The sequence below is a fragment of the Cyprinodon tularosa genome, unplaced genomic scaffold (assembly GCF_016077235.1).
Source record: "Cyprinodon tularosa strain WSP-4 unplaced genomic scaffold, ASM1607723v1 ctg4, whole genome shotgun sequence".
Classification (NCBI taxonomy): Eukaryota; Metazoa; Chordata; class Actinopteri; order Cyprinodontiformes; family Cyprinodontidae; genus Cyprinodon; species Cyprinodon tularosa.
In genome coordinates, this window is record NW_024039118.1 from 923,922 (window position 1) to 936,336 (window position 12,415).

Consider the following 12,415-nt stretch of genomic DNA (forward strand, 5'->3'; position numbering starts at 1 on the left):
CCTTTTTAAATGACTTGATCTTATCTGAAGTAATGGAGTGGTTCATGATAAAAACTTGTGAGACATTAAGGTGAAAAACACCTTCTTTTTGGGACTCGTTAAATGATGGTATAGTAATCTGATAGACCCAATTAGTGCTTGATTAGATCTAATGAAGTGACCAAACAGATGCTAGGCTCTGCTCATTAAATCCCTGTAAAGTTTCCCATGCCTCTATAATGTGCTGCTGCTGGAAAGAGGAAATAATGAAACCTTCAATTTGCTTCATAACTTCTGCAGGGTAAGAAACTGTCGAGTATCTCACTTCACCGCTTTTCCTGTTTGAGTTTCCTCCTTTGCTCCACCAACAGCAGACGTCCCTGCTGGATAATACTCGGATGGGAATTATCTGCAGACAGCAGCCTCAGCTTTACCCAAACTGCACTCAGGGCAGGAAACTATTGATGACCCTCAAGCAGACGGTAAAAGAAGAGGAACCTATAAATGGAGCACAAAATCTCAAGAATGTTTGTTGGAGCGGGGTCTTTTTTTAGGCTCTGTATAAACTCCAGATATTCCTGTATCAATACTGTGCATACAGAGTGGGATTATTTACATATTTGATCTGGAAGATGGAAAGTATTTTAGGACCGACAAATGTTTCCTCTGGATGGCGGCATGTTTGACATGTTCAGATTCCACACATTTTTTAGCAGTGATAAGCTCAGACACATTCCTGTCATCTCTCAACATGTCTTTATGACAAATGAAATAATGCCTTACCAGGGGCCTAACGTTTTAAAGATTTAAAAACAATCTAATTTTATCGGGTGTAAAACAGATTCTATTTGTTTAAAAAAATAACACCAGATGTTTTGTAAAGGTATACCCCAGCTTTTATTTCAATTGCTGTTGATGGCAATTTCACCTGCATCTCTGATGATATCATACAGTTGTTTTTCCTTCAGGAAGTTCCTGCAACTGGTCATTAAGTGTTGCTCGGGGACCAAACTTCAAGGAAAACAAGAAACAGCTTTGACTTTAAGCAAGCACAAGAGGAAGTATAAGACCCGAGAGTGGATTTTATTGTCGTTACGCAAAATCGTCAGCATCCCAGTGTTTTCTCTGCATCCCTTACTGCAGTTTGTTCTGTAACGCTGTCCTGGGAGTTGGACTGACGTCAGATTTCTTCCGCTCATTCAGGTGGTTTCAGACTGAGTCCTTCTTTTCCTAATCAGTTCCTCTGCTCTCTCATCCTTCCCTTTAGCTCTGAGTTCTTCCACTTCCTCCAAACATTTAGGCTCTGATGTCACTGACTCATGTGCAGACACATCAAAACTACTTTTGTAGCTGTCTGATTTATTATATCCCATGCCATCAAATGTTCTTCGTAAATAGATCACACGCATGCCATTATTCTAATGCTGCATTATAATACATTAATAAACCAGAATGTGAATCTAGGTCTCAGTTGCAGGTTGACACTCAAGTTTGCTAATTGTGATGCATAGTGCCCAGGATCAATATTGGTAATATAGAGAAAGCTGTTAATAAAGGATTTTTGGAGTTACATGCATTCAAATATTAAACTATGAACTGTAAGAAATGTTTAATGAATAGATTATTTTCACAGTTTTCATTAATTCTAATACAGCCTACATTCCAGGCATATTAGCTGAAATTAGTTGCAAAAGTAGGTTTTGAAACTAAAGTTTCCATGAGAACATTTGTCTCAGAAATTTTTTTTTATATCTGCATTAGCATTCTTTAGTGAGTTAGTGATAGAAATAAATAAATTTAGTACCATAAATACATTATTTTTGGAAACCCGGATGTATATCTGGTGGACAGTTAGTAATACAGTTTTTCACTGCTATTGACTAATGTTATACACATTGCAGCCACTGTCCATTTCTGAGGTTTATGATAAACTACCAAGTCTGTCTGTATGTATAGTATAAACATATACCGCCATATTTATCACGAAAAGTTTAGAAGGTAAAATAATAATTACTGATTAATTAAAACAGGAAGTGATTTTGAACCATGTAAAACTTGGCTGTATTTTTATAATGTTTACTGGCTGTTCATTGAGATCTCAAGCTTCACACAAAAGATTTAAACTACAAAGATTTAAGCTTTCAGGGAACAAAGCCCACAACTGTTTGGTCACAAAAAAAGACTGTAAATCACTACCAAAGTGTCTGTAAATAGCTTAATCATGTATATCTTAAGTCATACTTTTAATACTTGACTCAGGAGTTTAAAGACCCCCCCAAAAAAATGCAAATCAACCAAACCCTCAGAAAATATAAATCCCCCCACATATTACATAAGGTTTTGTTCTATTTTAGCTCTAGTCACATATTTTTGGTTGTAGATAAAATTCTTTTACTTGAGACATCTCAGTAATTAGATGCGATAAATCCTCCTGTGAGGTAAGAAAATGCTGATATATAAGCACAGATAAAACATTATTTTTATCACTAGGTGGGATAATCTTCCACACAACATTAGATAATATGGAGGGATGTCTTGGATTCTTACATCCATCCAGGACGCAGGTTAACCTCTATGCTCTGACACAGGGAAGTAAATATTCTCCTAAATGGGTAAACATTTGGCAGCCAAATTCTTAGAAGTGTTTTGAAATATGTTGATTTTGGGGCTTATTTTTAGAGCCTTTGTGAAATGTTTTAAAATGAAACAGGAAGTTGGAAAGTTTATGGCTTTGGCGCCCACTCAGCTTCCTTTGCTGAGCCAATAGAGTCCAGATTAGACAGGGGGGGGGGGAGAATTTGTCGAATGTAACAGATATTTTAAATGATATGATAATAAATAATAAATCTGTGCTCATTAAAATTCATCCTGCAGGATCACTTTTTGTAAAACATGAGAATGTTATTTTAGGGGTTTTATTTTTAAGAAAGTTTTTCTTAAAAAAGATATTACACATAAATGTAAAAAAAAAAAAGTTCTCCAAAAAATTCTCCATGGGTGTGTGTTATGAATGGTTGTTTGTCCTGTTTGTCTCTGTGTTGCCCTGCGATAGACTGGCGACCTGTCCAGGGTGGACCCTACCTCTCACCCATTGACAGCTGGAGAAAGGCACCATCACCCCTCATGACACTAACAGGGATAAGCATGATGGAATGGATGGATGGGCATCTTAAAGCAAACTGTGGATGAACAAGAGTGCCGATATTAATGAGTCTTAGTTATCATTTCACATTGTTGATTACTACATTTTATTAGCTTGTCAAGAAACCTGGGTCAGCCTTCCTGGTACAGCACTGGACTGTTTAAATCCTATTGGAAGTACTGGGCTTTTTTGTGTTATTTGGTTACTTTACATAATAGGCCATAAGGGGAGTGTTTGCCTAGTGCTCAGAGCACTTGTGCTCTGAGAAGGCTGCAAGTACCCAGTTCAATCCCCACAGCCTGCACTCTGGGTCCCTGGGCAAGACCCCTAACTCCACACTGCTCCCGGGGGCGCCACACAATGGCCGCCCACTGCTCCCCAAGGGGATGGGTTAAAAGCAGAGGTACATTTCTCCAATGTGAGATAAATAAAAGTTTACTTATTACTATTATAAAAAAACACATTTGGCATTCCCCAAAGGTCAACCTTAGGGTCCCTCTTATTAAATATCGTCATGCTTTCCCCAACTCAGTTCTTAATTAACAACAGCATAAGTTACCATAACTATGCAGATGACATAAAGCTGTACATAACCACAGAAGACATCAACGCATGGACATGCCAAAACTTTTGTTTTTGGAAAGAAAGGGAGAGCCTACAAAAGTTAGCAATCAGGCTCAAAATCTGGGTGCAATGATGGACTATGACCTGAACCGTTAAAGACACATACAGATAGTAACAGTCAGCCTTTTTGTATGTAAAGAACATCTCTCGGAATTAAGGACTAATATCTCAGCTTAGGCTTTAAAAAAAAATTCATTCAGACAGCTGCCATTGATCCAAAAAAGAATGCTGCTGCCAGGGTCTTCACTAAAACTAAAAAAGTGGAGCACATCAGCCCAGTAGTAAAGTCCTTACACTGGTTCCAAGTAACTTAGAGAATAGACTTTAAACTACTTCTGTTTGTCTGGAAATCACTGATTGACTTAGGTCCAAAATACAGACTTGCTGTAAGTGGATCTACTAACCATATCTCTCAGATCTTCTGGCTCAAATCTGCTTTACATACTAGAACCAGAACCAAACATGGAGCAACCACTTTTAGTTCTTATGCTGCAAACAATATGGAATAAACCAGAAGAAAACTGTAAAAGGAATGAAATCCTCAGTTCATGTATATCAAGATTAGAAGCATATTTGTTTAGAGTAGCGTTTGACTGTGCTATCTAGATATTGTAAGCGTTTTGAGTCCAGCTTCCCTTTAGTATATATTTCTATTATTATGATTTTCTTATTTATTTTAATTCTCTTTTACTTTTTGAGTTGCCTGTATCCCACTGTGGTATACTTTTTATTTTCTTTCTTGTGTTGAAGACGTTTACATTCCTTTTACAAGATTTTTTTAAGAATATTCTTGCCCACAACATTAAACCCACAACTTCATATGTACCTGTAGGGATTTTACCAAAAGCAAGTTGTTTCTTCAGCACATTCTATAGATAAACATTTGTGATGGTGGGACAGAAAGGCATGCATCACAAATAAACTACATGTAAATACAAATAGTGGTTAAAATGGAGACCTTTGGTCCCCTAAATGTCATTCTTATAGTTATAAGTGGGCTTAAGTGAATAACTATTTTTGGAAACATCCCCAGCTCTGCTTTGCTTGAGCTGTATTTTATCTGGTCTTTTTTGAAAAGGTGTTCGATTTGCTGCTTAAATCACATTAATGTCTAAGACATGGAAGAAACAGACACTGTGAAAAGCCCTGTTTTACTAATGGAAAACTTTTTTTGTCAAATGTAAAAATAAATTTTTTTCAACCTTTTTATGTTACATTATATCACGTTTCAGTGGGAAACTTTAAATATTGGTTGTTTATTAATGTGCGTCATTGCAAAGCAAGTGGTTGTTAAATAAATTAATTAAAATTTGCATAATTATAAACATGCTTTTGTATTGTTGCTGAATAGGCAACATAAAATAATTGGAATGGAAGGTTTTGTATAAAAGAGCTGGTCATTTCTCTCTCCGTTCTCACGCTGTTGTCTTGTTTTCTGTCCCACGTGTCAGTAATGAGCTGGGTAAAAAGGCCTTTGCTTACTCTGCTCCCTTTACATGGAATTTGCTGCAAAATAACATGAAACTTAGTAAATTGGTTCCTTTGAATACTTTTAAGCTGAGAATTAGATGTTTTGAGTTAGACTCCCTCACATGTCAATGTTTTAATTGAAATTTTATTGTAAGTGCATATTTGGCTTTTATGTGTGTGTCTTGTACGTATGTAATGATGTGATGTAATTTTGATGCCTATCTTGGCCAGGTCTCCCTTGCAAAAGAGATTTTTAATCTCAATGGGTATTACCTGGTTAAATAAAGGATAAATAAATAAATAAAATAAATAAAAAGTTGCATTGTAGGAAATTCAATTCAATTTCAATTCAGTTTATTTATATAGCGCCAAATTCACAACACATGTCATCTCAAGGCACTTTACAGTTCAACCAGATCATACAGTCAAATTGATACAAAGTTTTCTATCTAAGAAAAACCAGTTGATTGCATTGACTCATTGACTCAAATACAATCCCCCACACTAAGCATGCTTGTAGCGACAGTGGAGAGGAAAAACTCCCTTTTAACAGGAAGAAACCTCCAGCAGAACCAGGCTCAGTGTGAGCGGCCATCTGCCGAGGCCGACTGGGGTTCAAGGAGACAGAAGCAGAGATACAAAAAGCAGCTGTAAAAGGCGGCCCCGTCCAGGAAAAACACAGCCAGGCAGACGAGCTCCAAGGCAGCTCCCATGCCAGAGGACGAAGAGAGCACATCCACTCAGTCACGGTCAGAGAAACAGGACCACACTGGAAAACAGGCCGATCTCCAACATCTATTAACAAGGGTGTTGATAGAAGCAGCACAGCTGATGATTTTTTTCCAGGATGACGTCACAGCCAAACAGGAACAGACGAGGCAAAGCTACTCTGAGGAAAAGCAGAGAGAGCAGAAGGTTAGAGATTGAACTAACAGATTCTGCAGAATAGGAGGACAGAGAGAGAATGAAGCAGAATGATGAAATGGGGGTCCCTATGTCCTCCAAAAGTCTAAGCCTATAGCAGCATAACTATAGAGATAGCTCAGGATAACCTGAGCCACCCTAACTATAAGCTTTATCAAAAATGAAAGTTTTAAGCCTAGCCTTAAAAGTAGACAGGGTGTCTGCCTCACGGACTAAAACTGGTAGTTGGTTCCACAGGAGAGGAGCCTGATAACTAAAAGATCTGCCTCCCATTCTACTTTTAGAAATTCTAGGAACCACTAGTAAACCTGCAGATTGAGAGCGAAGTGCTCTGTTAGGAACATAAGGAACAATCAGATCTCTGATATAAGATGGAGCTTGGCCATTTAAGGCTTTATATGTGAGAAGGAGGATTTTAAATTCTATTCTTGATTTAACAGGAAGCCAATGAAGAGAAGCCAGGATAGGAGAGATATGATCTCTCTTTTTAATTTTCATTAGAACTCTGGCTGCAGCATTTTGGATCAGCTGAAGGCTTTTAACTACAGTTTGTGGACTTCCTGATAGTAAAGAATTACAATAGTCCAGCCTTGAAGTAACAAATGCATGGACTAGTTTCTCAGCATCACCCCTGGACAGGATATTTCTAATTTTTGCAATGTTCCTCAGATGAAAGAAGGAAATTCTAGAAACCTCTTTGATATGGGATTTAAATGACAGGTCCTGATCAAAAATAACACCAAGATTTTTTACTTTATTATCTGAAATCAGTTTAATCCCATCCAAATGAAGTGACTGGCTAATCAGTTTCTTTTTCAGAGACTCTGGTCCAAAGACTATAACTTCTGTTTTGTCTGCATTCAGAAGCAGAAAATTAAGAGTCATCCAGGTTTTTATGTCTTCAAGACATGCCTGTAATCTATGTAATGGGTTAGCTTCATCTGGATTTATAGACAGATATAGCTGGGTATCATCAGCATAACAGTGGAAATTAATCCCATGCTGTCTAATAATTCTACCAATTGGGAGCATGTATAAAGTAAAGAGAATTGGTCCTAGCACTGATCCCTGTGGTACTCCACAGGTAACCTTTGAGCGTGTTGAAGATCTATCATTAACATGAACAAACTGAATTCGATCAGATAGATAAGATTTAAACCAGTCTAGTGCTGTTCCTTTAATTCCAACAAAATATTCAAGTCTTTCTAAAAGAATATTATGGTCAACTGTATCAAATGCAGCACTAAGATCCAACAGGACGAGCACAGATACAAGTCCATTATCTGAGGCCATGAGAATATCATTAGTGACTTTCACCAGAGCTGTTTCAGTGCTATGATGAGCTCTAAAGCCAGACTGAAACTCTTCAAAAAGTTCATTATGGTGGAAGTGATCGCAAACGTGTTTGGCAACTACTTTCTCAAGAATTTTGGATAAGAAAGGAAGATTGGATATAGGTCTATAATTGACCAAGTCATCTGGGTCAAGAGACGGTTTCTTAAGCAGAGGTTTAATTACAGCAATCTTAAAAGCTTTAGGTACATATCCCTGTAACAGAGATAGATTAATCACATCTAAAATGGAGGAGGAGATCAAAGGGAATACCTCCTTAAATAACCTGGTTGGAACTGGATCTAACATACAAGTTGAAGGCTTAGATGAAGACAATAATTTTGCTAATTCAGAGAGTTCAACTGGATCAAAGCAGTCTAAACCCGGTTCAGATTCCATGACTACCTCAGGTACAATCGCGGATAGAGGAGTGCTTATGATCTTATTTTTAATAAGATCAATCTTATTTATAAAGAATCCCATAAAATCATTGCTGCTAAGAGCAGGTGGAATGGACGGTTCAACAGAGCTATGGCTCTGGGTGAGTTTGGCAACTGTATTAAAAAGAAATCTAGGATTATTCTTATTCTCCTCTATTAATGAGGAGAAGTATGCTGCTCTTGCTTTACAAAGGGTCCTCTTATACAGCAGTAAACCATTTTTCCAGACTAGGAAGGACTCTCGCAGGCCTGTGGAGCGATATTTTCTCTCCAGTTTCCTAGCATTTTGCTTCAAAGTACGCAGCTCTGCATTAAACCAAGGAGCAAGCTTTCTATTTTTAACGGTTTTCATTTTCAAAGGAGCTGCGTTGTCTAAGGCAATACGCAGAGAACTAGCAACCCCCTCAACAAAATCATCAACCTGTGAAGGGGAATAAGCTAAGCTTTTGCACTCTGCAGCACTGCTCAGTGACACAGAGCAGAGAGAAAGTGAAGCAGATTCTTTAAAATTTATAACTGCACTATCTGATAAAGATCTACTAAAATTGAACCTTCTTTTGGGGGAGGAGAACTCTGTTAAAGTAATCCTGAAGGTTATTAGAAAGTGGTCAGAGAGGACAGGGTTGTGAGGAAATACTGTTATTTCTTCACATTCTATGCCGTATGTCAGCACAAGATCCAAAGTATGAAGATGAGAATGCGTGGGACTATTCACATTTTGAACAAAGCCAATAGTGTCTAAGATAGCATTAAAGGCTGCTCTTAAGCTATCGCCTTCAATGTCAGCATGGATGTTAAAATCTCCCACTATGATGACCCTGTCAGTATTTAATACCAAATCAGAAAGGAACTCTGAAAACTCATCTAAAAATTCAGAGTAAGGACCTGGTGGACGATACAAAGTTACAAAAAGAAGAGGTTTTCTTGCCTTGAAATTTGGATCAGGGAAATTAAGGGTTAAATGTTCAAAAGAGTTGTAGGAATTAATTGTTTTGGGAGTAATCAGTAAGTCAGACTCGAAGATTGTTGCTACTCCTCCTCCTCGCCCAGAACTTCTGGGGATGTGAAAATTTAAATAGCTTGAAGGAGTTGCCTCATTTATGCTCACATAATCCTCTTGCTGCAGCCAGGTTTCTGTAAGGCAAAACAAGTCAATGTGATTATCACAAATCAAGTCATTAACTAGTAGACTTTTAGAGGAAAGCGATCTTATGTTAAACAGACCGCATTTAATTGTTTTAACTTTTTCCCCAATTGGAGTTATTTTGATTTTAATTAGATTATCATGATTTACTCCTTTGGGAATCTTTGCTAATTTATTAGATTTTGGTCGTGGGCAAGACACTGTCTGGATGGAGTAAAGAGTGGGTAACAGTAGAGAAGCTGCAGAGATGTGTGTTAAACTACAACTCTGCTTCCTGGTCTGCACCCTGGGTGGTCAGGGTTTTGGAGGACTAATAAATGTGGCCAGATTCCTAGAAAGAAGAGCTGCACCATCCAAAGTGGGATGGATGCCGTCTCTCCGAATCAGACCAGGCTTTCCCCAAAAGGATTGCCAATTATTAATGTAGCCCACGTTGTTTTCAGGACACCACCTAGACAACCAGCGATTGAATGACGACATGCGGCTAAACATGTCATCACTGGTCAGATCAGGGAGGGGACCAGAGAAAATTACGGAGTCCGACATTTTTTTGGCAAACTTACACACCGAAGCAACACTAATTTTAGTGACCTCCGATCGGCGTAACCGGGTGTCATTACCACCAGCGTGAATAACAATCTTACTGTATTTAACCTTATCCTTAGCCAGTAGTTTCAGGTAGGATTTGATGTCGCCCGTTCTGGCCCCCGGCAAACATTTGACTATGGTCCCTGGTGTCTCTAATGCCACGTTTCTGACTATGGAGCTGCCAATCACCAGAGTGGGCTTCTCAGTGGGTGTGTCACTGAGTGGGGAAAACCGGTTAGAAACGTGAACGGGTTGGTGGTGACCAGTGGGCAGAGATCCACGACTACGAAATGTAGTATTAAATACCTTTACAACTTAATCAATTAAATTAGGTTCTTGTGGCATTTGGTTCTAGATCGTAGACATTTATTGAGTACTTTTTTTTTTTTTTATCAAATTGACAAGAAATCGATTAACTGAATTAAAGTTATTTATTGATTCATTATTATAAAATCTTAACACTGTCAAACAACAAACTTATCTTGTAGGAACATGAGCGGTTTAAACACATACATCCATTATGCAATAATATCAATTAATATAAGGAGGACTGATGATACAGTTTAAATAAATACACCATATTTAGTGTCTTTCTTACACAGAGTGTTCTCCTCTATAGCAGCTTTGCTCTACTGGCTCCGACCCATGCTGCTGTGGACCGAGGTACTGCTCAAACTCACTGCGGTCCAAATCATACAGCATGTCCAGTTGAATCTGCTCTAAATAAAACTCCAAGGAGGGCGCTGTTGGGCACTGCTGTAGCCCAAAGGCCTTCCCTCTAGTTCCCTCAGATTCTCTCTGGTCCATAAGAGAACCTGCAGAAGAGGAAAAACCATGCAGCATATGTCTGTGAGAACGAAAGTATGCTTGGGCATCTGCCTGGTATGCAGGAGGGTTTGAGTACACAGCTGGGTTGCTTGAGAAAGTGTCTGCTGCTCTGGCGACTTCAGAGTGAGCGACTGCTGGGTTTATGTATCTGTTAGACTGTAGGGATGCATGTGGGAATGGTGGTGAGTTCTGGAAGGCTTGCTGCTGGTGGTTCTGAAGCAGATAGGTGAGGTTGTAGGGAACACTGAATCCAGAGCTGCAATGTTGAGAGGATTCTGCTGATTGGGGCTTGGGGCTCTTCTTTAGCTGCTTCCGCCTACGAGGCCTGTACTTGTAGTTGGGATAATCAATGGTGTGCTGGACCCTCAGACGTTCGGCTTCCTGCATGTATGGACGTTTCTCTGCCAGGGGCATAGCCTTCCATGTTTTTCCTGCAAGAAGAGAATCATCTGGTGTGAATAATCTGTATACGCTCAATGATTTGGTTAAAGCAATGGCCTCCTACTCAAAACTGTGAAACACATTATTATGCAACTTTTAGAGATGTCCCATGCCCTTCACAACTGAGCCAAATGACTAAACAACATCACCAGCATGTAACCAAACTATGCAGATCTAAATATGCTCATATTAGCTTCATGTATTTTGAGGCAAAGATGATTGGAGTTTGAGACCACTGGGTTAAAGTGATCTCTAGGAGGACAATTGTGAGGTTTCCAGAATGTTTTCTACCCTAACTATGACAATCGATTCAGAAAGTCAGGCTACAGTTCCTTACTTGCAAAGGGATATATTAGAGCTTGCAGCTGGTGAAAATTCAAAACTCTGTTCTCTGTAAATAAATGTATGAATACAGAAAAGTTGAATCCAGAAATGTAATGTTATGGCCACATATTAGTCATTGCTAAACAAGTTGTTAATTAGAGTGTTGTATATAAGCATATGAGAGTTATAGACTAGGCCTACTGGTGTGTCTCAATAAATGGGAAAATCTTAAATGGGTTAATCAATTTCAGCACCTAATTGAAAATAAAAATGTATATGTTAAGTTGATTGGTACAGTGATGTATTCCAATTGCTATTTTCCTGTATTTCTATCAATAATGCATAATTGTTCACAAGTAACGAAACATCAAAATTCTTCGTTCAGGGAATAAAAAATATATTAGCTTTTGCACCATTCTCTATCATCTTTCCATCCAATTAGCTTTTTAATAATATGGGATACAGCATTGCATCACTAGGCAACCATTCCTCGACTTATAAAATGTGTGTCTTATGCAAAAAATTCAACATTTGTGGCAAACTCAATTTGTTTGTTTTTTTAGAATTAATAGAAATAACGGATTATCTCCGTTTTTTTCATTGAATCAAATCAATAACCCATTTTTTATTTTGTTATATTTCCTCATCTAGATGGAGTTTCACATTTATACATTTAGAGCATTTTTCATGTATTTTAATAGTTTTAATCAGTTTAAATTTAGAATATATGTTAGGTTGGATGCTGTTCTGAGCAACCAAAAAAAAAAAAAAAAAAAGGTATAGGTAGTGGTATAAGCTCTGCATTGATTTTAAGAAATATTAAATCAACAGTATTACCAAGGATTTTGCTGAGATCCGTGTTCTCCAGTTCTGGGTTGAGCTGCGCCAGCCGCCTGCGCTCCTCTTTGGTCCAGATGATGAAGGCGTTTAGCGGCCTCCTGACCCTCTGCTGCGCCGGGGTGGCCTTCGCTTCTGGACTGGCGCAGCTGGACTCCGAGTGGACTGACAGAGGACTGGATGGCCTGGAACCGGGGGAGCGCACCTCGCTCATCTGCTCTCCGTCCTCACTCTCCACGCATTGCTGCAAACGAGGGGCCGCATTAAAACGCATGGTTTGTTTTGATGCTTTATGCTCTGGTTGCAGGCCGCTGTCATCCTCCAGGTGATGACGAGTGACGG

At 38.7% G+C, this 12,415-nt stretch overlaps 1 protein-coding gene across 1 annotated transcript; it reads right to left on the reverse strand.

Annotated features, from left to right (window-relative positions):
- Positions 1-9,988: 9,988 nt before the first annotated feature.
- sox32 (SRY-box transcription factor 32) lies at positions 9,989-12,415 on the reverse strand. The gene is made up of 2 exons (XM_038297978.1): positions 12,074-12,415; positions 9,989-10,902 (listed from the first exon to the last, which is right to left on the reverse strand). The coding sequence occupies exons 1-2, from the start codon at positions 12,345-12,347 to the stop codon at positions 10,238-10,240; spliced, it is 939 nt and encodes a 312-aa protein (XP_038153906.1). The 5' UTR covers positions 12,348-12,415; the 3' UTR covers positions 9,989-10,237.

Bases quoted from the DNA above. Each gene is read 5' to 3' on its own strand.
- sox32 (XM_038297978.1), bottom strand. From the start codon at position 12,347: ATGCGTTTTAATGCGGCCCCTCGTTTGCAGCAATGCGTGGAGAGTGAG. The intron at 10,903-12,073 runs GTAATACTGTTG...CTCTTCTTGCAG, and splicing joins GGATCTCAGCAAAATCCTTG to GAAAAACATGGAAGGCTATG.